General features: G+C 44.6%; 1 protein-coding gene across 24 annotated transcripts in view; it reads right to left on the minus strand.

Annotated features, from left to right (window-relative positions):
* NRXN3 (neurexin 3) overlaps positions 1-24119 on the minus strand; it is a 1192693-nt gene that overhangs the window by 399878 nt on the left and 768696 nt on the right. For 2 of the 24 annotated variants that reach the window (XM_028718450.2, XM_077925156.1), the window contains exon 1: positions 21413-22746. The exons of 19 other annotated variants lie outside the window; for them this stretch is intronic. In XM_028718450.2, coding sequence (XP_028574283.2) covers positions 21413-21662 — 250 coding nt within the window. In that variant the 5' untranslated portion in view covers positions 21663-22746. Of the gene's footprint in view, positions 1-21412; positions 22747-24119 lie in introns of those variants that run through there. 3 more of the 24 variants (XM_028718431.2, XM_077925148.1, XM_028718441.2) reach the window with 3 other exon arrangements.

The raw sequence follows: 24119 nt of genomic DNA on the forward strand, positions 1-24119 counted from the left end.
ACCTTGTAGGAAATCATCACAACTTTGTAAGGTTAGGCGGTTAGGCATGGAAAAATGTGTTCTGTGTTGGAGGGGAGGTTGTGGCCATCACCTACCCCTCCCCTTGAAGGGTATTCCATTAAAGGAATCCAGCAGTTGTGGTTTCTGTCCGATGCCCAGGTGGTGGCTAGGGCCATGGCCCAACCCTCCAGTGACTCTGTGGGGAGCTTCCAGGCGATTTGCATCAACAAGCTCCCCCTACAGTTGTTAACCCTTCTGTGACTCCCTGCAGTGCAGGCAGGAGTCAAGTATAGTCGGTTCAGATCCAGTGCCTAAGCCAATACCCCTCACATTCTGTAACCAATAAAGTTGTGGCCTTTTTTAGCCCATTAACCTACAATGCTTGTGTCCATGTGTCTTATTTCATCACAAAGCGGGGAGCGGGGCCTCGACTCACAATCAGTTCTTCAGAAACCAAGGCAGAAAGTCAAATCTGAAATAGAACTAAGTTTGACTCTGAACAAGGCCACTGGAATTAATGAACACGACCAAGTTAATGGCATGCATTTCTATGGGTTTACTCAGAGTAATACCACCCTATGAGTCTAGTGGCGATATGCCTCCTGCCACCTGACAACTCAGTCATGGGGAATCTTTTAGTAGCTGCACTTGTTCGTATTGTGGACAGAAGTGGCTTCCTAGCACTGTGCTGTCTCCTTGGTTCAGCAAAGAGACAAAACCAAGCTATGTGAAATGCAGTTACAGTTTAGTTGCCAGCAAAATGACTTGAGTCAACAAAATTAGTATGGATGTTTGATGATCAAAGATTCCCCATTTGTTTGTAGCCTCATCCAGAAACGTAGTGCTTGCTCAGCTCTCTGAGAGGCAGCGTCCCTCCCCGTTCCCCTTTCTTTTACATGGTATGGCTAAAACATCATTTTGCATATGAAGGATTTCTTTGGAAGTTTGCAGAGCATTAAAATTGACCAAATCAATTCTTTTCCAAGTCACAGCTTCTTCTGCATCCTGTCCTGGGCAGGCTGAGATACCGGATGGACCAAGAAAAGTAATGATATCATACACAATCTGTTACCCATTTTAGTGTCTCTGTTTGCTGTGTTTTTGTTTTTTAAATTACCGTTAGAGGCACAAACACAGCCAAGAAAATTAAAGCAAGTTGATGGGGGACAGATCCTCACTCTAATTCCAAACCAAGCAGAAGCTTGGAATAAGCTAATTTACACCAGCTGTGAATATATGACTTAATCTGTTTGACACCTGCTGAAATTCTGACCAAGTTCATAAAAATAAAAGAGGACGCATTCATCCCTGTAAAAGTGCTAGTGCAGAAACAGACAGGAGAGAATTTATTCAGACGCTGGTACACTGTATTACCCCTATTGTAAATGCCACTTCACACATTGCATTTTTAAGCATACACCTAGAAAATGTTAAATGCATGCCTTAAATGTGTGTGTGGGGGGGGGGGTAGATTGTATACAGAAGCATCCATCAGGAAGCTGTGATGGGCTAGCAGTTCCTTGAGCAAACACATCACCACAAACCCAAATGTCCCTCTTATGTAACATGTGAAAGGATCCTAACTTCTTTTTTTAACGTATTTTTTTATTAAAGATTTCTTGGTTTACAAAAGTACCGGTATGTGCAATGTCTTTTTTCAAGTTACATTTTCTACACATCAGTTTCATTTGTTGAGACATTAGTGTTACCTTAGGAAGAAAAGGGGGAAAGAAGTGGAGGGGGCCATGGTGAGTGGAGGTGGGGTCGGGAGGTGATGTTTCTATTTTACTTAATGTATATATGTGTGGGGTTTTGTGTCAGCGCTGCTTGTGTGGGTTCTCTTTACTATTTACTTGTGTTCCTTTGGTGGTGAGAGAGGTTGGGGTTGGCCTAGGGTGTGGTAGTTTGTTTGTGATTGGATGTAGTGAACTTTGCTTCCATGTGTGAATGGGGTGGGTGGGTGTTTTTGAATCAGGTTAGCCATACTGATTTGTATGCTGTTGGTGGGTTCTTGTGGTTGTCTTGTTGGGCTGTGTTATGTGATAAAAGGGAGCCATACTGGGGTGAAGGTGTCTTCTTCCATTTGTCCCCGTGTCAGTTTCAGTTTATTGGTTAGTTTTTTTCTAATAAGGCTGTTTCCCATACTGTTTGGTACCATAGGTCCATGCTTACTCCTAACAGGTCTCTCCAGAGTCTGGCTATGATGTTTCTGACTGCTGCGAGTAAATGATCCTAACTTCTGAACTCTCTCCAACTCTCTTCCAACTTTTGAAAGAAATGCAAATAGCCCCTGCACATTTCTAACCCAGCTCCACAATTACAGCATAATGCCTTGGTACTGGAAGAAACTCTGTGCCTATTTGAAAGGGACGTGTGTGCATCACTGTCAAGCAAGACTGATTGTGTGGATTAGTCTCTGTGTTGCATTCTTCTCTTGTACTGTGTATGTAAAACCTGTGTTGAACTCAACACAGATTTTCCGATTTAATCTGGCATATCCAAGTTCTCTGTGTTGCTTGTTCCTTGGTCCCCCTGGAATCATGGATGAGATGCAAATGCTTCCCAAAAGAGCAACTGCTTTCACAGTGTTACATTGTTACACCAATTCTATCCATTTTAAAAATATTTTAAAGAATGGCAAAAACAAGTGAGAAGACAACTGTTCTCCATAGCTACCGAGGAAGAGAAACGGCATGCTTTAATTACCAAAAATGAGATTTAAAGCAAATCTGGGGGGAAAGAAACAACTACAACTACAAAAGCAGTTCAGTAATGGAACGAGTTGCATAAAGAGGCAGAGGAATCTCTTCTTTCAGAAGGCTTGCAACAACGACAGCAAAAAGTTGGGTAGCTGTTTTATTTTCGGGATGCTTTTGGTACAGGATTAGTTTTAAATGACTTTTAAGTTTCAGGAGAAGATGGGGACAGCATCTTAAAAGACAGGACTTTAGTTTGCAGATTCAGTGTTTAAAATATAAACACTTTCACAAAGATGTTCTCTGCTCGATTCTAAACACAGAATTCCAAAGGGAACCACAGCACATAAAACTCTTTCCAACCGTGGATATGGACAAGAACAGGTAGTTACGTAAGAGTTGCAGGAAAATGCAATGGAGGTTGAGAAAACACACACAGAGAGAGAAGGGGGGGGGGGGGAGATTTCATTCATGTTATGATCGAGCTTAGTGTATCAGTGAAATACTTTGGGAATTCCAAATCAGCATGTGATCCACTTTTGTTACTGACTAGGAAGGAATGCATTGAAAAAAGGAGAAAAGAACAGAATACCCTTTCAATCCATTACAATCTGGCATGAATCAAATATGATCCCTTAAAAGGATTTACATGAATGCATGGAAACAAGCCAAATCACCCCTGCTCCTTTAGGAGACATGTCCTTTGGGATCCTTAATTTAGACAGGCTCAGTGCAATCATGGAGAGGGGTGTCACGATTAATGGAGCCAACGGCAGGTAAAAACTGGAGTCTCTGTGGATCAGCCACTCTTGCCAATTGAATAAAGTACCCCAGATGCCCAGCACAGACGCTTTAATGGAATTGGGTGGGTTGAGGAGACAGCCAAGCAAGATCCTATCTAAGCCAGTCTGATGAGTCTGCAGATTACAGACAACTCAGGCTTATTTTAGAAGATAAACTATCGGGGGATGATCAAAATACATCTATCTTGTTTCCCTCAAGGTATTGGCATGCAGGCAGTAGGGAAATGTGAACAGTGTGTAACAATTCCAACACAGATTAAATGAAACTGCTGGATAAGATCATGGTATTAATGAATATCAACTTAAAACATGCGGCAACAGTCAGCCTTCTGTTGCAACAGCCAAGACAATTTAAGGACAGTAGATTCAGAACAAAGAAGCTCAAGGACTCATTTCAGCATGAAGTGCATTTAAGTATGTGTACAAAATCTGTGCTTCTCAATAACGTGGAGTGTACTGTGATAGGCTGGAAATAAAGGAAGCTGCCTTGTATTAGACCAGAGATGGTGAACCTGTGGCCCTCCAAGTGTTGCTGGACACCAACTCTCATCAGTCTCAGCCAGGATGGCAAATGGTCAGGGTTTATGAGAATTGTATTCCAACAAACATCTGGAGGGTTAAAGGTTCCCCATCGCTGCATTAGACCATGAGCCAATTCAGCTTAGTATTGCCTACACCAGTCTAGGAAGCTGGAATCCTCTGACTGGCAGTGGTTCTCCAGGGTATAAGATGGGAATATTTTCCAGATCTACTTTCCCATCAGCACACAAGATTACCATGCTGGATCTCCAAATAAAGCTGTTTCTTCGAATCAACTCAGAAGCACCACTTTTTCACACATATCCTGCTGGTTTGTTTGTTTGTTTTAAAAAATGCTCAGTTTATTCCTGTGTAATGCTAAACACAAGCTTCATAAGTCTTCACATGACTCCCATAACTTCCAGTGGTCCCTTTTAGTGCAAAATGGATTGCTAGAAAAAGATCTAGAAACGCAACTGAGAAGGGTAGCCTAGCTGCAAGCCTACTGTATCAGCCAACTATTCAGCAACTCTCACTATAATAATATGGCTCATCTAGCAGTGGGATAAAGGAGGAGATAAAGAACTCACTAAGAAATTTAGCTGGCTGCTTCATCTGAGCTTGCAATCCTCTGTGGGATACACTGTGCAATTATGCTTGCAGGCCTCACACTGCCTCTAGCTGCATTGCTCTTTCTCCTAACTCCCAACAGACCTGTGGGAACCAAACACCACTGCTTTTGAACTACAGGAATGCATCTTGGGAAAATAGTGCGTGCACCTAGTAATGGTATGTTCACACACACACACACAGGCGTGCAGAGCAGATGAGAGGAGTTCAAATTAAGATGGCTCCCCTCCTTTCTGACTTCTTCCTTCTCTTTCTGATGAATTCTTTTCTTCTAATCCCCTTCCCTGTTATTTCTTTACACACACACACATACCTTGTACAGACGTGGCAATTTTTGTTCATGCCAGCTGCCCTGTGCATCCCTGAATCTGAACTCATATGGTCAAACAGAATGTCTCAGCTGAGCAGTCACAGTTAGCAACCAGCAGCAACATCTGTGACAGTGGAAGTCAAAAAAAGTGTCGCAGCACTCTGAAAATCATTGCTGACTAGTACCCATTATTGCTTCATTCTCACATTACACATATACATCTAAGTATTTTTTTATTTTTTAAAAAAATATTGATTGCAGTTTTTAAATTGACAATGGAGGGACCCTGACCAATGCTGAGAAACACTCAATTCAGGAGGAGTAATTGCTTATACTGCACTGGTCTTCATCTGGTGTGTCTTAGGCTGATCTAAGGTAGGTTACAACTAAATCAGATATATGGCAAAAGATTGCTAAATTGGGCCCCCAAATGCATAATTGGGTTAAAAGTGGGTCTTTGGTCTGAAAAAAGTTGAAGGGGACCTGGCTTAGGGAACATATTCTGTCTTCAAAGTGTGGGAGCACACGGAAAGAAAAATTAATAGACGTCAGCCACAGCAGCTACAGCAGACACACATACTAAAAACTATCTTTATAGAGAGACGAAAGTGGTAATTTATTTATAAGCAGCTACTAGAAACCTCAGAGCCAAGATGGGTAAATTAGAGTTCCTTGTACTAAAGGAGAATACAGATTATAGTGGGTCTATCAAAAACCTAGTGAAAGAATTGGAATCCATGGGATATTTTTTATCCCAGGATTGGGAACAAAATCTATAGAAAAGGCAGAGCAGGTCTTACTCAAAGTGAGGTTGCTGTGCATGGCAAAGAAGGCATAAACTGCAATAGCTAGAAATCTCACAAGAAAGACATTTAATCCACATAATCAATATGGGTAGGAGTTCAAGATCACAAATTCAACATAGTGTGCAGGCATATTATTAAACACACAAACAAACAAAATCCCAGCACTGACACTGAGAGTTTAAAAAGCTCCAAGGATGCAGCAAATGGGGAGAGTCTGGGGCCCATTATACTTCCTTGCATCGATTCCCCTGTCAGCCGCACTCTGAAAACCAAAGCCTGCTTCATAAACCCTCCACTGTATGAGAGCTGTGCTTCTATCTAAGGAAGACCTTACCTTGGCAGGTTTTTCATAGCTAGGAGCAGAGAGCTCTTAAAATAATGACCTGAGGCTGTGGAATCATCTCTACCCACCCTCAGCCCAAGCTGGCAGGCTATGTGCATCCTTGTCTACTTTGAGGAAATGCTGTAAGACTTATTTATGTCATCGGGCTTTGAGCTTTTCTGGTTAATAGCAACTATGTTTATTTAATTTATTTTTATAAGCATTTATATACTACTTAATATTTCAAAAATCTCTAAGCAGTGTACAGCATATGCACAAGTGACAAACTAGAGCGGGCACCCCCAAACTCGGTCCTCCAGCTGTTTTGGGATTACAATTCCCATCATCCCTGACCACAGGTCCTGTTAGCTAGGGATGATGGGAGTTGTAGTCCCAAAACAGCTGGAGGACCGAGTTTGGGGTTTTATTCAGTATAGTTTATTATTACTGTCTTTATCTTCTGTAAGCCATCTCTACCTTATGGGAAGGCAGTCTATAAATACTGCAAATGCAGAAGAACATGAAATAATTCTGATGTGACTACAACTGAACTTGAGCTGGGTCAACATAAAGATGTTTCATAGCAAAGAGTTTGTAGTATACCGACAATAATGGAGTGATTCAGGAATCGACAAGAGGTTGCAAACTGAGCCTTAAGATAATAATGACATAACCATGATAACAATTAATAAAAAAACACTGTTGAGCCCACCATGCCTGTCACTGGTAAGTTCCTTGGCTGTCTACATCTTCACGCCTTGTTTCTCTAGATAGATGGTACATTTTTCCTCTAGCAGAAAATTGCCAGTGTCTGTAGCTGAGAGCTCTTTGCGTGCTTAATGGGTCTTCTGATGATCCTTCTCTCCTTTTACTACTGATTAAAAAGAATGGAAGAATGGGAACTGTACCCTTGACAAATCCACACTTCAACATAATCTCTCTCTTGCCCTTGCCTCCCTTCCACTTCTTCTCCATCTCACCTCTGCATTTTAGCACAGAAAGCCCTCAGCAAATGGACTGATACAGGGAGGAACTTACTTTGGAACCACAGAAATAAAATGGTGGCAGAAAGAGGGGGCAGCATGTGTATAGTCTTAGGGTGAGTCAAACACCCTCTTAAATTCACAAGGGCCTCAACTGCCTCACATTTTTCTGGTAAGAATTTTCCACTTTTCATCTTGAGATGGTTTGAAATGAGTACAAATAATGCTTAAATTTGCTTCCTTCCCTCTTATTCTGGAAAATGATGTGAATTTTCATGTATGTGCTCATAAATGTGAAAATGCTGTTTACCCAGAATACTGTGTATTTGTAGTTCTCTGGTCAGAATAGAAGACTTAGTTCACACATGCATGTTAATCAAAGGATAAATGCAAATCCAAGTGATTGTTTGTGTATCTGGAAATGCCATTACAAATAGATCTGTGATCAGGCATCAAATGCACTGGGCGCAGTCTACGAAGCCTCACCCAATAAGAACCTGCAAACCTATAGTGAGTGGACCATGAGATGGTTAGCATGGCCAGATAATCACGGTATCCTTCTGAGCCAATTTAGTAGAACAGATACTGGAGGCACTGTTTTACAGTGGTTCCAATCCTATCTCTAGTGTCGTTTCTGGAAAATAGCTCCTGGATCCATCTTTGGTATTAGAGGCTCAGGTGACTTCAGTGGGTAGGAGTGTCTTCTACTAGCTTTGGCTGGTAAAAGAGCTACAGATGTTTCAGGACCAGGATAGAATGACCACTGTTGTCCATATGCTGGTAACCTCAGGCTGGATACCGCAATGCACTCTGAAGGGGGCTGCCCTTCAGGTTGGTCCAGAAGCTGCAGTTGGTGCAAAATGTGACTGCTCGACTGCTTACTGCGGCAGGATATCAGCAACACACTCTGCTGTTGGAAGAATTAAACTGCCTGCCAGTTTGCTACTGGGTTAAGTTCAAGGTGCTTCTTTTAGTGTATAAATTGAGACCACGATGTCTGAAAAATCATATAACCCCTTATGTCTCTACACTCTGCAGGTGAGGGCTTCCTGCAGATACCATCTTATCAGAAGGTCTGTTCCACACAATGTAGGACATGAGCTTTTAGTGATGTGGCATCTGAGCTTTTCAGTGCCTGCTGAGGACCTTCGTTGTTCAACAAGCCTTTTAAGTAGAGATCATTCCCAATCTGTACCTGTACTGGAACTGTTGTTAAGACGCTTTTATTGCTTTATCAATTTGACTCTTTTGGGAGGAAGAGCAGGGCATACATTTAATAAATAAATTTAATAACGCTCTCCCTTGCTTCCCTCCCCCACCCTTCCCTGAAAGGGGAAATGCTCCGTGCAAAAGAAAATTAATTCCTTTGGTTTTTCTTGGCCTCTAATGAACTGCTGCAGAAGGATGAAAGGGAGGAAAGAAATCAGACTTAGTGGTGAGCTAATGAAAAGTGAAAAGGCATTCAAAGCCATCAGTGCCTCTACAAAACCATCCGGGTGAAAATGCATCAAGCTCTGCTCGCAGGAAGGGAGAGCAGAATACCTCAGAGGGCCACCATAACACTGACAGCAGAACCCTGTTGATGGTCTGAAGGCACACGATACAATTCCTTTTGTGCTTGAACTAAGCAGGTCTGGCCCCATGAGCAGCCTGGATGAGGGGCTGTCAGAACCAATGAGCTCTTTGGTAGAAGAGCAGAGCAAAGGTATAATCAGCATATTAATGATGCCTTGATAGCTACCTGACCACTCAGCCACACACTGCTAAGGCTCGGCTTGCCCTGTGAGACAAGCCAAAAACCAGTGCTGAATGATCTAAAAGGAAAATACAGATCTGCCTTGGCTCTTTACTTTGCAGTCTTCAGGAAAGAAACAGGCAAGTGGATCTTCCCCACCTCCCACTCCAGTCTTTCACAATGTTCTGGTGTACTCAGCCTATCCTCGTCCCATTGAGCATCAGTGGATCAACAGGGAGCTTGGCAGCCACATCAGTAGGCAAGTCAAGAGTCAAAGTAATGTGAAGTAGAGAAAATAGATGTTAAGACATAACCCTTAAAACTGACTTGCCTCATCATTGTCCTTGATCAGCCCTGTTACTCATGCATAGCAGCTTCTGCAGCCACAGCTCACACCATTTTAATTTATATGCAGCACACAAGAAAGCAGCCTAAACATATATTCATCCCCCCCCCACCAAAAAAATCCGAAGCATATAATCTGCAAATGGCAGGAACAGGCAGATCATTTCCATTAGTTTCTTATGTAGTAAAAACCACCATTTACACCCAAAGGATATCATTATATTCAAATTCTAAAAGACAGTCAGAAGTACTTGAAATTCATAGTTTGGGGGAAAGTCACTCAGGGGTATACACTGCTATGTTTTCACATAACAAAAACAACTTAGTGTGTGCATGCGTGCATGTATACTCTCGCTCACGCGCTCGCGCGCACACACACGAGGAACGAATTGTTCGAATGAGCTGAAGGGTGAGAGACCTGCAGTGAATTACAGTCACAAACACTCCTGGCAACTGTTTGGAATTCTAAGCAGTTTGCGCTCCCTCTGAAAACACTCTCTCCACTCCTTTGAGAACAACAAAGGTGGCAATTGTTGCTACACCCCCATTCAGACTTCAGAATCATGACGGAAAATACTGCTGGGCTTTGTGTTCAGAGTTCAAAAGTGTCTCAGCAACTTCTTAAACGCAGCTCAACTGCGGCTCCTGCTTGGCGGGCTTTAAACATATACACGCCATTGCACAAGTGCAATGTGACACACTTATATGTGCCATCCTGTCAAGGATCTCAAATTAGACAAGCACATTGAAAAAGTCAGTGGTCGGGTCAGAGGCAGGTCAATTACATCTACATCTCTTTCACCAATTAGAAAACCGAGGCTCATGGAGCCAAGTTTGATTTGTCCAATTCCTCTGAGGGTACATACTCAGCAACAAACATACCCTATTTTCTTATTGACTCCCTCTAACTAATTTTACATTCAATATCAGGGTAACAAAGGGCTGCAGTATCACTAGGCTTAAGTGTAGTCTTATGGGGGCTGAATTGTGAAATCTAACTGGAATCAGGGACTGAAAAGTTCTTCACGACTAATTAAGTCAAGCCCAGGAATGTGATCTTATATACTTACTGATATTATCTGCTGAGAATATAATATATATATAAGCATCTAATAATCAGGGAGTCCACAGAAATCTACAAAGTGAGTGATATAAGAAGCCATTTGAATATTTTTACCCAGCTCCCTGCCAATGAAGAAAATGGGAGAAAAACTTCCCTTCTGGCTTCATAAAAAGGTAAAGTAAAGGTACCCCTGCCCGTACGGGCCAGTCTTGACAGACTCTGGGGTTGTGCGCCCATCTCACTTAAGAGGCCGGGGGCCAGCGCTGTCCGGAGACACTTCCGGGTCACGTGGCCAGCGTGACAAAGCTGCATCTGGCGAGCCAGCGCAGCACACGAAAACGCCGTTTACCTTCCCGCCAGTAAGCGGTCCCTATTTATCTACTTGCACCTGGGGGTGCTTTCGAACTGCTAGGTTGGCAGGCGCTGGGACCGAGCAACGGGAGCGCACCCCGCCGCGGGGATTCGAACTGCTGACCTTTCGATCGGCAAGCCCTAGGCGCTGAGGCTTTTACCCACAGCGCCACCCGCGTCCCTTCTGGCTTCATAAGACAGACTAAATGAATTATTAGCCCACTGTCCTGTTTCTGATGAAGGTCAATTCTGGATGGAAACTTTACAACAAAGTTACTCCACTCCTTGAGGCTTATGGAATCGCAGTCTAGCTCTACTGTTTTGATGGAGAATATAATGTAAAGGGAAAAGAGTCTATTGCACTAAGTAGGCAAATGGTGAACAACATAACTCTCTGGAGAAATGTCCTTACCATGACCATGGATTTCTGACTCACTATGACATGTGACTGGAAAATAAGAGTCTTATCCCTTGATAAACAGTCCTTTCAGCAAAAACTTTCATATCAGTTTAGTAACTTTCATATCAGTTTAGTAACATCAGGTCAGTACTGAAGCGGGCTGGCCCCATACAAAAGCTTCAGAGCACATGCTTGTGATGTGTCAGTCAACCATTTGTCCATCGTTTTCTTAAGTGCTACCTTTCACTCACCAACAGAAAAGGAACAGGTGTAGCACCTGTTAGGGTCTGTTTCCTTGAGAATGGCAACATCAAGTAATAATTTGCACATGTTAATAAACTGCCATTTGAAGGCTTTTATATTCTGCAACTATATACTGAGGTGCCCACTCACAAACAGCCTGCTTTTCACCCTGACCTGTTTATTCAACAGTCTGATGGAGCCTAAACAATTTTAAAAGCTTTTGCTTTCCTTCTCTGTCATCACACACACACACACACACACACTGCAAAGACGTCAAACAGTTGCTACGGGCTGGGATTAACCACATGTAGTGTCATACAAATGTTCTGCAGGCCCCTTGCTCCCTGAAAATGGCAACAAGAGCGAGGGAGCAAAGAAACCAAATTAATTAATTCATCATAAAGCAAATGCAAATCTCCTCATTTTATCTGCCAACCAAAGGCATGCATTATTCAACAGCCTAGCGCTGGCAACGAAGACATGCAGAGAAGGGCTGGCTAGCCGTTGGGGCTGCCTTTGAGTAAGCAGATGACCCAGCAGGGAGCTAAGCAGTCCTGGTAACTGTTCCAGAGGCAAGAAATCCTCGCTGTATCTGGACACCTAATGGGCCCAACACACTCATGCTCAATAAAGTGCAGGATGGAATTCTCCACTGCTGACAGAAGCTAATGCTGACTGTATATTCTGGGTCAAACAGAATTAAAACTTTCCTCCCTCTGCTTGTCAGAAGGTGAGAGAAGACTTGTTTTGCTTCATGCAAGACTTAATTGTCGCTGCAGTTTTTGCATTGTCATCATTCTGTTTCAGCCCAGGTTGCCTGCCTGCTTGCAGGAGTGTAAACACAGCTCAGGAAATCATTCTACACAGGACCTGCTGCTCTGTATAATTCCCTGGCCTTGTTTCAACATGTATAGGTTGCTGCTTAAGCTGCAGGAAAGCACCGGCAAGGTGATTTCAGGATTAACTCTGACACTTCTAGCAATGCCAACACAATGCTGATTCCTGCATCACAAACACGTTTTGGTTTTCGCATAGGCATTTTCGAACATGGCATACATACACACACAGAGAGAGAGATTTTCTGTGTGTACAATGGCAAAGCTATTTTGACCAAACACAAGGAAACACATACACACAAAAAAACTTCTTGTTTGGCTAGTTTCTGTTGAGAAGAGAATATGCAAGATTTTGAGCTTTGAAGAAAGTGGTGGGAGGGTTGACGTTAACAGTGGGGGTGCAATTTAGAAGCAGACACACATTGACCCAGTTTACGCATAACTCTAAGCTAAACCATCACTAAGCGTGTATGTGTATGCATATAGATGCTCACATCAAAAATCCTGGCCACTTCGCTCTCCCTGGTCCTGATGCTGTTGTGCTACTTGAAGCTAAGCCACAGTTAGGCTTAGCTTTACATCTGAATCCAGGCTCATAGTTTGTCTCTGCCAGACAAACCAGGAGTGAAATAAACCATGAGCCTGGGATTGGATATAATGCTAAGACAAACCATGGTTTAGCCCTGGATAGCACAGTAGCAGCAGGAACCTGCATGTTTGCTCATTCACACTAAGCCCTGGCATTATGTTGGATCTGGACCATTGGATTTCAGTTAAAATGTGATCATTTCTTACAACTTTTCCCTGTTATTTGTGTTATGCATTATTTAAGCTGATTTTAATATTGGATTTTCACATTGTTATAGCCTGCTCTAGGACCTTATGGTGAAGGGTGGGTTGGAAATCAAATGAACAACAACCTGGTAACATTCAGATGTCATAGGACTCCAACTCCCATCATCCCTGGCTCATAGCCATGCTGGCTGGGGCTGACAGGAGTTGAGTGCAACATTTTGAGGACACCAGGCTTGGAAAGGTTGCCTTGGATATACCTCTGTTTTTTACTTTTAAAAGAAACCTCAATGAAGATTCTTAAAGTAAAGTATTGAGAGTGAGGCAATTTTATCCTGAACATATCCAAGTATTCTTCTGACTTTCCTGTGAATCTTGCTCCCCAGCCCACAACCCCCAAACCTAAAATGATGTATTTTTGCAGAAGAACAAAAAAGAGAAAAGGGGAATGAGCCATGCGCTCTATTTTTGTAAAATCAGGTTGAAGTTGCAATAGGGAAACTCGTGTCTTCCCTGCTCCCACTTTGCTTGATGAAGCTCTTTGTGGAGGATATGCCCAAGTCCTTCCTTTGCATATTACCCCCAAAGTGCAAACAGTGGTAGCATCTGATCCTTCTGTGAAATGTCCCTGGCCTCTCAGGCAAAGAAACATACAGTTTCTGCAGGAAGGACAGCACCCTGAGGAGAAGACACTCAGAAGCTTGACAGGATGGATCAAGGTCCCTTACTTGCATCTTTATGTGGTTGGATCACAACGAACACACATCACAACCTGTTTATTTATGTAGCAATTTTATATACTGCTCTTCAGACAATAGTCTCTCCGAGCAGCTAACATAAATTTAAAAGAATAAAATAACTATAAACCAGTAATCAGTCACATAAAAATAAAACCAGAGTGGCAGAGCACATAACAAACGTATTAAGACAATGCAGGAAAAAACCAAAACTAAATAGCCTGGGCAAATATACAAGTATCATGTGATGACAAAAAAAGAATCAGCCTCAGCACCAGGTTAGACTCCTTTGGAGGAACATTTCAGTCTTGGAGTGCCACAACTAAAAAGGTCTAACAGGGGTTCACGAATGGCATATCTAACTACCCATCTGATTAAAACTATAAGACTCGGCATATGCGAAAGTTTTTGTCTGGCACCTAAAAACAAAGCAGTGATGGTGCCAAGCGTACTTCCCTGGGGAGACAATTCTACAAAAGGGGTGCCACTACTGAATGGCCCATTCTCAGGTCAATTCATTAATATTTGCTGAACACAATAAATCTGTACCTAGCAAATTCATTGATTTTTCTGAGAAAGTCTGTTTGCAGGCGTGCAGCAGCAAGCCCAAATTTCACACGCTGGTACTTGTTACGATACCACAGGGAGCTCATAAAGACAGTTGGGCCTGCACTCTGCATCCCATACTATCTGTATTAAAGCATGTAGCTAGGAGCATGAAAGTGCAGCCCGCCCCAGGTGCCACTGTTTACCACCTATCCTGGTGTTGGGATTTGCTTCCAAAAAAAGTTGAAAGTCCATACAAGAGTACCATTCACAAAGTAGAATTAAAACATAGCACAACTGAAGATTAAGTCTAAGGAGTTTCATTAGACCTTTAAAGTTGTGCTACGTTTTGATGGCAGAACCAATAATAATGTTTCCTGTGTTACCTGTTTTGAGATGATTTACTGACTATTTTAAAAGTTATCCCTCCCTCGAGCAAGCCTCCAGGATAGGATAGGATAGAAATGTCAAAGAAACAGCAAATGTATAAGCAGAGATCTGAGGATGCTTCAGCCACTAAAGACAGTATAGAGGTAGGTGCTCTTAAGACCACTGAAGTCCATTTGAATTAACTTTATCCACTCTTAACTCTGTTCTGATAGTTTTGCTGCTAGCAATGTAAGGGCAGCAGAATTAGATTGTTTGTTTCCTTCTGCAAAGAAGAAATTAAGCCCTGTGTAAACACAGACAGCCTGCTCTTCTCTCTACTTTCTTGAGAAGTGACTCGGCGAAGCTGTCACAGGTCCAACTTTTGAGCATGTTTTTATCGTACAACAAGGGAGGAAACACTGATATAAACCAAGCGTGTGTTTTGATAAGACACCAGCTGTCTTTGTGGTCCCTATGTTTCCCTCTGTCTCGCTTGTTCACTCCCAAAGACAGTAGACTGCCAGCCTAGCTCTATGTTGAGATTGCAAACAAGTACAGTCTCAGGCTGGTCCAGGGGCTGATATACACTGATAGAACCTCTTGCTTCCCTTACAGCACTAAAGGTGCAGTGAAAATGCACCAAGTTCCTTAGTGGCGCTGTATTCTGCTTTTGTCTTCTATTGACCTTTCACATAATAGATTGATGAACAGAGTTGAGGGGAAATGAACATGGAGGGGGGGTGGATCAAGATCATTCTTCTAATTCAAAAGTGTATTCCACCCTACCATTCCCCAGCATTCCAAATTATAGATGCTGTTGGGTTTAGGTTTTTTTTAAGTTTTAAAGTATTGTTTTTAACAAGTTGATATTTATTATTGCCTTGAAATTCATCTTTTGAAAATTCATCTTAAAAAAGACTTTTAAAAATTCAAAAAGGAAATAAAACGATTTTCAAAATTATAGATTCTAGATTCTAGATTCTGATTACTTTTCTTTTTGGTCTAGATGTACAGGAATGGGGACAGAATGAAGACTGGAATGCCCACAGTGCAATTTAGGAGTGAGAGGAATAAAGTAGTTAAATTAACTTAGTGGGTGGTTATTCTTCCTCTTCCCTTCCCATGTCTTTCCCCCTTTTTCTATCACTTCTCTTAGATTGCATGCCATGATTTAGAAATATCAATCACCTTCTTTGGAATAAAGAAGGCATATAAAGGCAATAAACAAGGCATAGGCAACCTTTGGCCCTCCAGATGTTTTGGACTACAATTCCCATCATCCCTGACCACTGGTCCTGTTAGCTAGGGATCGTGGGAGTTGTAGGCCAAAACATCTGGAGGGCTGAAGGTTGCCTATGCCTGCAATAAACAGACTTTTAAAAAAAACAAACCCGTATTATCTGTGTCTAAAAGATTTTACATTCTTGAGGCCCACAGAACAAAGCTTCCTCAAGGGGTATTTATAATTGCCTGTAATATTACATAGCCTATTATAAGGATAAATGTAAAGTCAACTGGAAATATAATTATAATAATAATAATAATAATAATAATAATAATAATAATAATAATAATAATAAATTTTATTTATATCCCGCCCTCCCCAGCCGAAGCCGGGCTCAGGGCGGCTAACAACACTAAAACAGTACAACATTATAAATACATTCTAAAAATTAATTAAAATACAAATTGATGGCAACCATAGACTAAAGCTTTGTAGAGATTGCCAAAGGAGGGAGTCAGGCTGTGCCCTGACCAAAGGCCTGGTGGAACAGCTCTGTCTTACAGGCCCTGCGAAAAGATGTCAAGTCCTGCAGGGCCCTTGTCTCTTGCGAGACAAGAATAAAATAATTTATTCTTTAAAAATATGACCAATGTAAGAAAATACATGAAAAACTATCTGTCCAAAGACCTATTAGATGAAGAATGTAATATTCAACTGAATCATTTGGGCATTGTTCCAACTAAGGAAACCAAAGCAGCAAAAGTTATTATGAAGAGCTTCCAGTGAAATGAATGGGATAGCTACTTTCAGTGTGACAGTTCCAGCTAACTTTTGCAATTAAGATCACAATGGAAGGATTCTTCACGGTAAGATCAGGGGTGGGGAAAGCAGAACATTGCTGGGGAAAAGTAACAGGTAGCCAACACTCAAAGTTAAGGCTTACCAGAGATGTAGAACAGAAGTCAGACATGGGACTATCAGAGCCAGCCCACCCATGAGGCAAGGTGAGGCAACAGCCTCAGGCAGCAGGATTCACAGAGGCAGCAGATCGCAATGTCAATCTTCCCCTCCCCACTTGTTCCTGATGTAGATCTTTTGTCAACCCTTCTTCCCTGGCTGAGGGATGTGTGTGCCATTTGGGGGTCTACCTCAGGTGTCAAAATTTCTTGGGCTAGGGACTATAGTTCAAATTGCAAAACAAGACCATGGTTGTAATTGCATACCCAGTTACCTGAGGGTATGCCCCATTGAACCCACTGGGATTTTATTCTGAGTAGGCATCTATAGCATTGCATGGTGAAGGGCATAATTAAGGAAATGATTAGGGACTGTAGAACAAGGTGAGATGTAGATCAGAAATGCAAAGACTGACTGGCCCCCAGTGAAAAGAAAAGTAAAACCTGGATACTGGCTCTGAATAGGGGAGCAGCATGCTAGAAATGTTTATTCTTAAATAGTTCTGCACTACTTTAATGTGCAAAGTGCAGCTTCGCCGCTGCCCCCCCCCTTATCCTCCCTCATTCATCTTCATCCTGACCCACTTTACATCATGGAAGAGTTGGGATTTGTACCCACACTGGGTCACACTCATTCTCAGTAAAAACCGGCAAGTCTGCCTTGAATGGGAGGGAGAACAGGATGGCAGGTCAAGGCTGAAGCATTCTTAATGATGTTCATTTGCTGCCATCTGAGCCAGGGTGTACGCTCAGGGCAACAAAGCAATGCTCATAATGAGGACAAAGCTTCCCAGGCCTGAGCTGTCAGCCAATGTCTGAAGAAACACAGAAAGGACTACAAGGAAGAGTTTGAGATCAGCAGGAGTGCTTGGGTCATGGCCAAGCTCTCCAACCCTTGCAGCAAAATGAAAAGAGTGTGATGCGCTGGAAGTCACTTACTACACATAGGGTCTCATTTCATTTACTTCAAAGCAGTGCTTAATTTCTAAGAAGAGGTGGCTAGGTTTGACACCTGCCTAGAACACTATCTGATCTGGAAGTTCTGCCCCTTAACCCCATGTATGTAGGACTAAGCAGTGCTTACTTGGTGGCAAGGAAAAGGTGCTTGCCACTTTGTTCTAACTTCTCATATATTTCAGCACTCAGCACTGGACCACAAAGACATGTTCTGGAGCTGAGGCCTGGCACAAACATTCAACAGCCCATTAGGCAGTTTGGGTACCATCTTGCCATCAAAGCGTTCCTCATTTTTAAGGAAATGTCCTTCATTACTCCACAGCATCCTATAGAGCAGGGATGAGGAACCTGTGACCCTCCAGATGTTTCTGGACTACAACTTCCATGATCCTTGACGTATGGCTAATGGGAGCTGGAACCCAACAATAGGTGGTGGGCCCCAACTATACAGCACATAATTTTACTTTCAGAGAATACCAAACACAGCTCCATAGCACCCCCACCTTTCACTGACAAAAGATCCAATGAATGTGATTCCTTTAGAGGAGAGCTGGGCCTCTCAAGGCTAGCAGGCTAATTTCATGCAGGTGGCAACGAGTGGAGTGGGGGTGGAAGTAAGGTTGTCATAAACACACATACACACCCTCTTGATTATCATCACCCCACTCTGTTCTCTGTCTTATGAAGGAAGCGAGAGAGAAATTGAGAGGAGCAGTGATCAAGATGAGAGTAAGTGGCGTTGGCCCTGCTTCCTCACCACTAGGATGTGACCTCCAAGGATTTGCCTCCTAGGGAATGCAGCCTTCAAAGAAAAAGGAAAAAAAGGTCCTCTCCTTGCTCTAAAATGTCAAAGCAATCATGTGTGCAGGATGATGGGGAACTTGCTACCATGTGCTATGCTGAGTTTACTTTACAGCTAGAGAATCAAGTATCTCAAGATACCTGCATGGAAGGTGGGTTCCCCGTGCCTCCTTGGCTTTTAGTCATAGGCAGTGACAGAAAAGTATCTCCCCCCACTTCACCCCATTGCTGGACCCCTGCAGACGGAAAGGCACTTTTCACATACAGTAAAAGGATTGCTAGAGAATGAATTTAAATTTAAAGGGAGCAGTCCTAAAGCACACTTATTTGAAAGTTAACCCCATCAAATGAAATAACAGGACTTACTTCGGAGGAGAGGTTTCTATCCTTATCTAAAATACACCCATTGTTCTTCTTTCAGAAATATGTGGAGGAAAGCTCACTCACCCCCCCCCATAGGCACTTAACTCTTTCTGTGCCCCCTCCCATAGCTGTCACTTTCTTGTGTACCTCCCTGTCGGATTGCAGGAAGGGGGCGCGAACATCTGTAGGGGGCGCTAAGAGCTAGAAGCAGCCAGAGGAGGGGAAAATGACTTACGGTAAGAAACCAGATTTTACACTCCCTTGGCTGATAGTCAGGGGAAGGCTCGCATTTTTAGAACTTCAGCAGCCCCCTGGATTAACACTTCGCTGCCCGAAAGATGGCAACAGAACTAAGAAACGCATGCAGGAATTTTCATCGACAGCCAGTATTTATTTTAAAAATATCTATATTCAAGGGTGGGGGGCAGGCAGTGGTCGATACTGCACCAGTCCAATTGCTTCTTGGTTGCCCCACTCCCCGCGCGCCCCTCTCTACCTTCTAATGCTTTCTTTAGGAACATTTTTTCTTTGTTCTCTCTGGTACTGTGCGTAACACTCCCCCAACAATCTAGTTCCTATTATTTTCTGCGCGCTTCCCCCCCACTCCTCTCAAGGAATCAGTACCCGAGACACAGCAAGAGAAGCCAGGCACCACGACAGAGTGCTTCCATTTAGAAGCCCCGGCGAGCTGCCTGACAACTTCATCAAATAAAATTGAGAGAGGCGGGGCCATTCCGCTGCTGGCAATTTCCAACTTGGATTAAGCCGCACGCCGGAAACCGGGTGGCGGGGGTTGCTTAGGAAAATCTTAAATAAGACTATAGGCTTGGATCGGAGATGTTTGTTAAGGGGCTCTCCCTGCAATCTTATGCACGTTTGTTTAGCAGCAAGCCTCCCCCCCCCCAAACTGCAACGGAACTAACTTCTGAGTAGACACGTTGCACGTGCATGCAATCCTGCTGCGTGTCTCCCGCTGGCAAAGGAGCAGCGGGATTGTTTGTGTATGGTGCGCCTCCTCAAAGCTAGCGCGGGTCAGGAGGCAACAAGACTCGGTGCCGTACAGCAGGGCTCGGTTATACGGAAGACGAGCGCCTTTGCGCATATAGACCAACTACCCACACAGCTCTTGGTTAACACTGACGCAACCCCATCCCCCTATACATTGCGGGGCGCGCGGGGGGGGGGGCGCGCTTCCAGAGCAACCGGGGCGACTTCTGCAATAGGCCTTAAACACCTCTTATTCTCAGATCAGAAATTCTGCCGGGGTGGGGGAGAGAACAATCAAAATCAAATTGCCCCCCGCGCCGCCACTCCTGAAAGGAATGAAACTCTGCTGGCGAGGGGAGCCCAGAGGAAACGAAGGACTGCCCTTCCACGCCTCCGATCAGGCCAGTGGCCCACCTAGTCCAGCATCCTGTTCTCCAGGATGTGTCCAGCCAGATGCCTGCAAAAGAGGACCTGGAGAGAACGGCATTCTCCCCGTCGCGATTCCCAGCGACGGTATAGGCGCTGGCGCTATAGGAAGTGCATCTGCCGAGAGCTTGTCCCACCCGCTCTTGGTTTCAATAGTGCTTCCTCGAACCTTGCTTCCCAGATCCGTACTGCCGAGAAAAGGTGCGCGCGGCACAGTCCCTCTCTGGGTGTTCCCCGCCCCTTTTGTGGGATGGGGAGAATCTTCCGTGTAGCCTTTCCCCAATTACATTTCAGCCTTTCCCCAATTACATTTCATGTTAGGAAACGAACGTGTGGAAACGCTTCTGTCCCTCATCATCTGCAAGTTTCCCCCCACACACACCCTCCCACCTCCAGTGAGGCTGACGAGGAACGCAGCGCCCCAGAGGGAACCGCTGACGACCCGGTTCTTCGCCGCTCCTCCGGCCATAGCAGAAGAGGCTTCTAGTAAATGGGCGAGGGGTGGGGTGGGGTGGGGGGACCTCTCAGGTTTCGCCGGCTCCGAAGTCTGCCGCCAGGGTCAGACGAAGCGCGCGCAGGAGGCAGCCTCTCTCGGAAGGATCCCCCTCGCCGCCCGCTGCTCCCGCCTCCCGTTCCCGACATCGCTGCCCTTCCCCTGCGCCGCGCGCGCACGCGGAGCGCCGGGGAGAAAAGAGAAGCCCCTCTTTGCTTTTCAAACCCCTCGTTCCCGCCCAGGCCGGCTCCCGGTCGTCAAGCCCTCAGAAGAGCCGCTGCTTCTATCCTGGCGCCTTTCCAACGGCGGCGGAAACAACAACAAACCACCACAACAACACAACAGAAGCCCTGAGGCGGGAAAGTCCCTTCTGGGTTTCTCTCCCCCCCTCCCCCTCCCCCCCCGCTGACGGGAGAGGCAAAGCGGTTCAAGCATAGTCACGCGCGGCCGGAGGAGGAGGGAGACGGACTGAGGCGTTTCGCTCGAAGGAGCTTTTTTTTTTCCGCGGGGAAACTTCTCGCCTTTTTTCCCTTCTCTTTTCCCCCCTCCTGAGCAGAGAATTGATCTATGGGAAAGGGAGGGGTGGGGGACGGACGGAAGGAAGGGAGAGCCGCGGAGCTTCTCGGTCGGAGCCATAGACTTCCCGCTTCGCCTCGCCCGCCGCCGCCGTCCTCCTCAGGCTACTCCGAAAGGGAAAGGAAAGTGGAGCAGAACCCACCGTGTCCTCCTCGCAGGGAGACGGGGGAGCGGTAGATAGAGATAGGCACGGAGTGGTGCTTGCTGCTGCCATGGAAATGGTGCTCTTGCTGAGCCTGCGAGGCGGACGACGAGGAGGAAGAGGACGCAGGCAAATCCACGCTGGAGGAACTCCACACCGAGCTGAGGATCCATCCCCAAAAGAGGGAGCACATCCACAGGGTCCAGGCGGGACAGCCTCCCGGTGCTGTTCTCAGATCAACGCACCGCATGTTCGAGGCGCAGGGCGAAAGAAGGTGGGGGGGGGGGGATATCTATTATAGATAAGCCTACGAGGGACCAAGCAGTTCGAATTCCAGCCGGGGAAAGAGAGTATGGTTCATGATGCCAGGGGCCCCATCCTACCCAGCTGCGGAGGAGAGCGAGGGGGGAAAAGAGTCGCTTCCGAAGTGGGAGTGTGTATGCTATGTGGGGGGGGGGGGGTGCGGAAAGGGTTAAGCAGCCAACCAACGCAAGAGCGAGCAATTCAAGCTGGATCCTCCCCGGAGCCGGTTCTCTCTCTTTTTATTCTGCCAGGTTCCCCTTAGACGTACCAAGCTTCCAGAGGAGATCCGTGGAGCCACGCATAGCAGGGAGAGAAGGATCTCCCCTTGCCCCCCCTTCTTTCACCTGTCAGGTTCCTCCTCCAAGCTCACAGGATCCTCAAGGATTTCCCCCTGCCCATATCCCCCTTTCTCTCACTTTTAGCTGGAGAGAGGAGGATTCACAAGCGGGGGTCAAATAGCCAGAGACCCCAGAAAGGTTATTAAGTATGTTGTTGTTTGCTTGTTTATCCCAATTCCAAGTTCTTGGCTTTGTTTGGTCTGGCTGCTTCTCCACTGGCAAATGTTGCACTGCAGAATGGCTTGGGCTTCTCTCCTTCACACATGCATACGCGCCCGGGCACACGAGCACACACATGCACCCCTCCAAAAGAAGAAGAAGGAAGAGGAGGAGGAGGAAAAACTGGATCCGCGTTCTCCTCGAATCCAGGCAACTTGGGAGCTGAGAGCTGGTTGACAACACCTCGTGTTCTGGAAGAGAAAGGCTTGCCAGATCTTCCCGTGTTAACAGAAGAGGAGAGGAGAAAAAACTGAAGAAGCAAAGGTAAAAGAGAGGGAGAGAGAGTCTAGAATCCACAAGAGAGACAGAAACTGAGCTCCCCCTCCTTAATTTCCTTTTTTTAAAAAAAGAAAAAAAAAGATGGAACAGGATGCTCAGGGCGAGCTCACTTAAAGTGAAGGCAACTAGGAAGCTCAGGTGAAGTGAAGCAAAGACTTAGGGAGCCAAATTCACAAATGAGCGAGCCGCATGCAAATTGGATCACTCCAGAGAGCGAATCAGTGCAGCCCAAACACCCTGCAGAGGGACTGGCTGGTTCCTGGGAAAGGAGGGGCTGAAGTAGGAACCTGCAGTCCCACCTCCTCCATTCATATTATACTGTGTATACTCATAAAGCAACACACACACACACACACACACACACACAGAGAGAGAGAGAGATTATCTCCCTTTCCCTATAGTGTTACTTTGAATGGTAGTGCTTAAATGAGAGGGAAAGTAGCAAGGAAGGTAATCAAACCCATTAGTCACATCCAGCTTCAGAAAGGTTATTGTAATAATAAATTATCATCAACAGTAATCAATACACATAAAAAAATTAACGGTGGCTGTAAGATTCCCCTCCTGAGCTATGTACTACACATGATTCCCCACCCCTTTCATACCTGAAATGCAATAAAAGAGAGCAGCTGATACAACCTGCCTCTGTCTAATTTCCAGTGCATCTGACACCTATGCCTTGAGGTTGGCAGAGGGAGAGAAATCTGTGTGTATATAGTAAACTTTACTAAATAAAAGCCTAAAAGGGGATAGGATAAAGTGAATTTTAGAGGTATTGAGTATTTCTCTCTATCTATCTTTCCCTCTCTCTCTCTCTCTCTCTCTCACACACACACACACACACACACTGCATTACCTTGTAGGAATCCCCCTCTGTACCAAAATAATATATTCTAATAACTGAGCTTCTGACTTTAGGATGGGAAAACTAGCCTCTGAAGGCAGAGAAACCCCTTCTTCAGAATGCACGCACAGGACAACAAGCTGATCTACTATCTCAGAACCCCAAAGGACATATTGGCTCCATTCCAGTTCCATCCCAAACCCTTTTTCAAATGGCTTTCTGAAATGTAATTACAGTTTTATTGTTGCTAGCCCCAAAGGAGAAGAGGAAACAAAAGATGCATCTTTATTTAGACAGGGAGACAGAGTTAAAAGCAGGAAGACAGGAGGGGAGGCTAAATACTGGCAGAAATTTGGCGGGGTGGGGAGGGAGAGGATGCTGCTTATTTCAAGAGTACCATGCCAGCAATAATAATCATACATTTTTATTTATACCCTGTCCATATGGCTAGGTTGCCCCAGCCACCCTGGGCGGCTTCCAACACATATAAAAATAACAATCTGATTCAATATAAAAAGTCACAATAACTTTAAAATAAATGTGTATCAAATAAAGCAATATTAAACTATCCAATAGCAAGAAGAAGCACCAGCATCTCTGCTCTTAATACACAAATTTATGACTAAAGAATTGGAGTTTTTGTACCTGGGCTTCCTTGATTTGCTTAGTGCCAGCTGTGAGGTTATGGGCAACAGGAGGAGAGGCTCACAGCCAAGTAGTGTGG

Source organism: Podarcis muralis, chromosome 1 (genome assembly GCF_964188315.1).
Source record: "Podarcis muralis chromosome 1, rPodMur119.hap1.1, whole genome shotgun sequence".
Taxonomy (NCBI): domain Eukaryota; kingdom Metazoa; phylum Chordata; class Lepidosauria; order Squamata; family Lacertidae; genus Podarcis; species Podarcis muralis.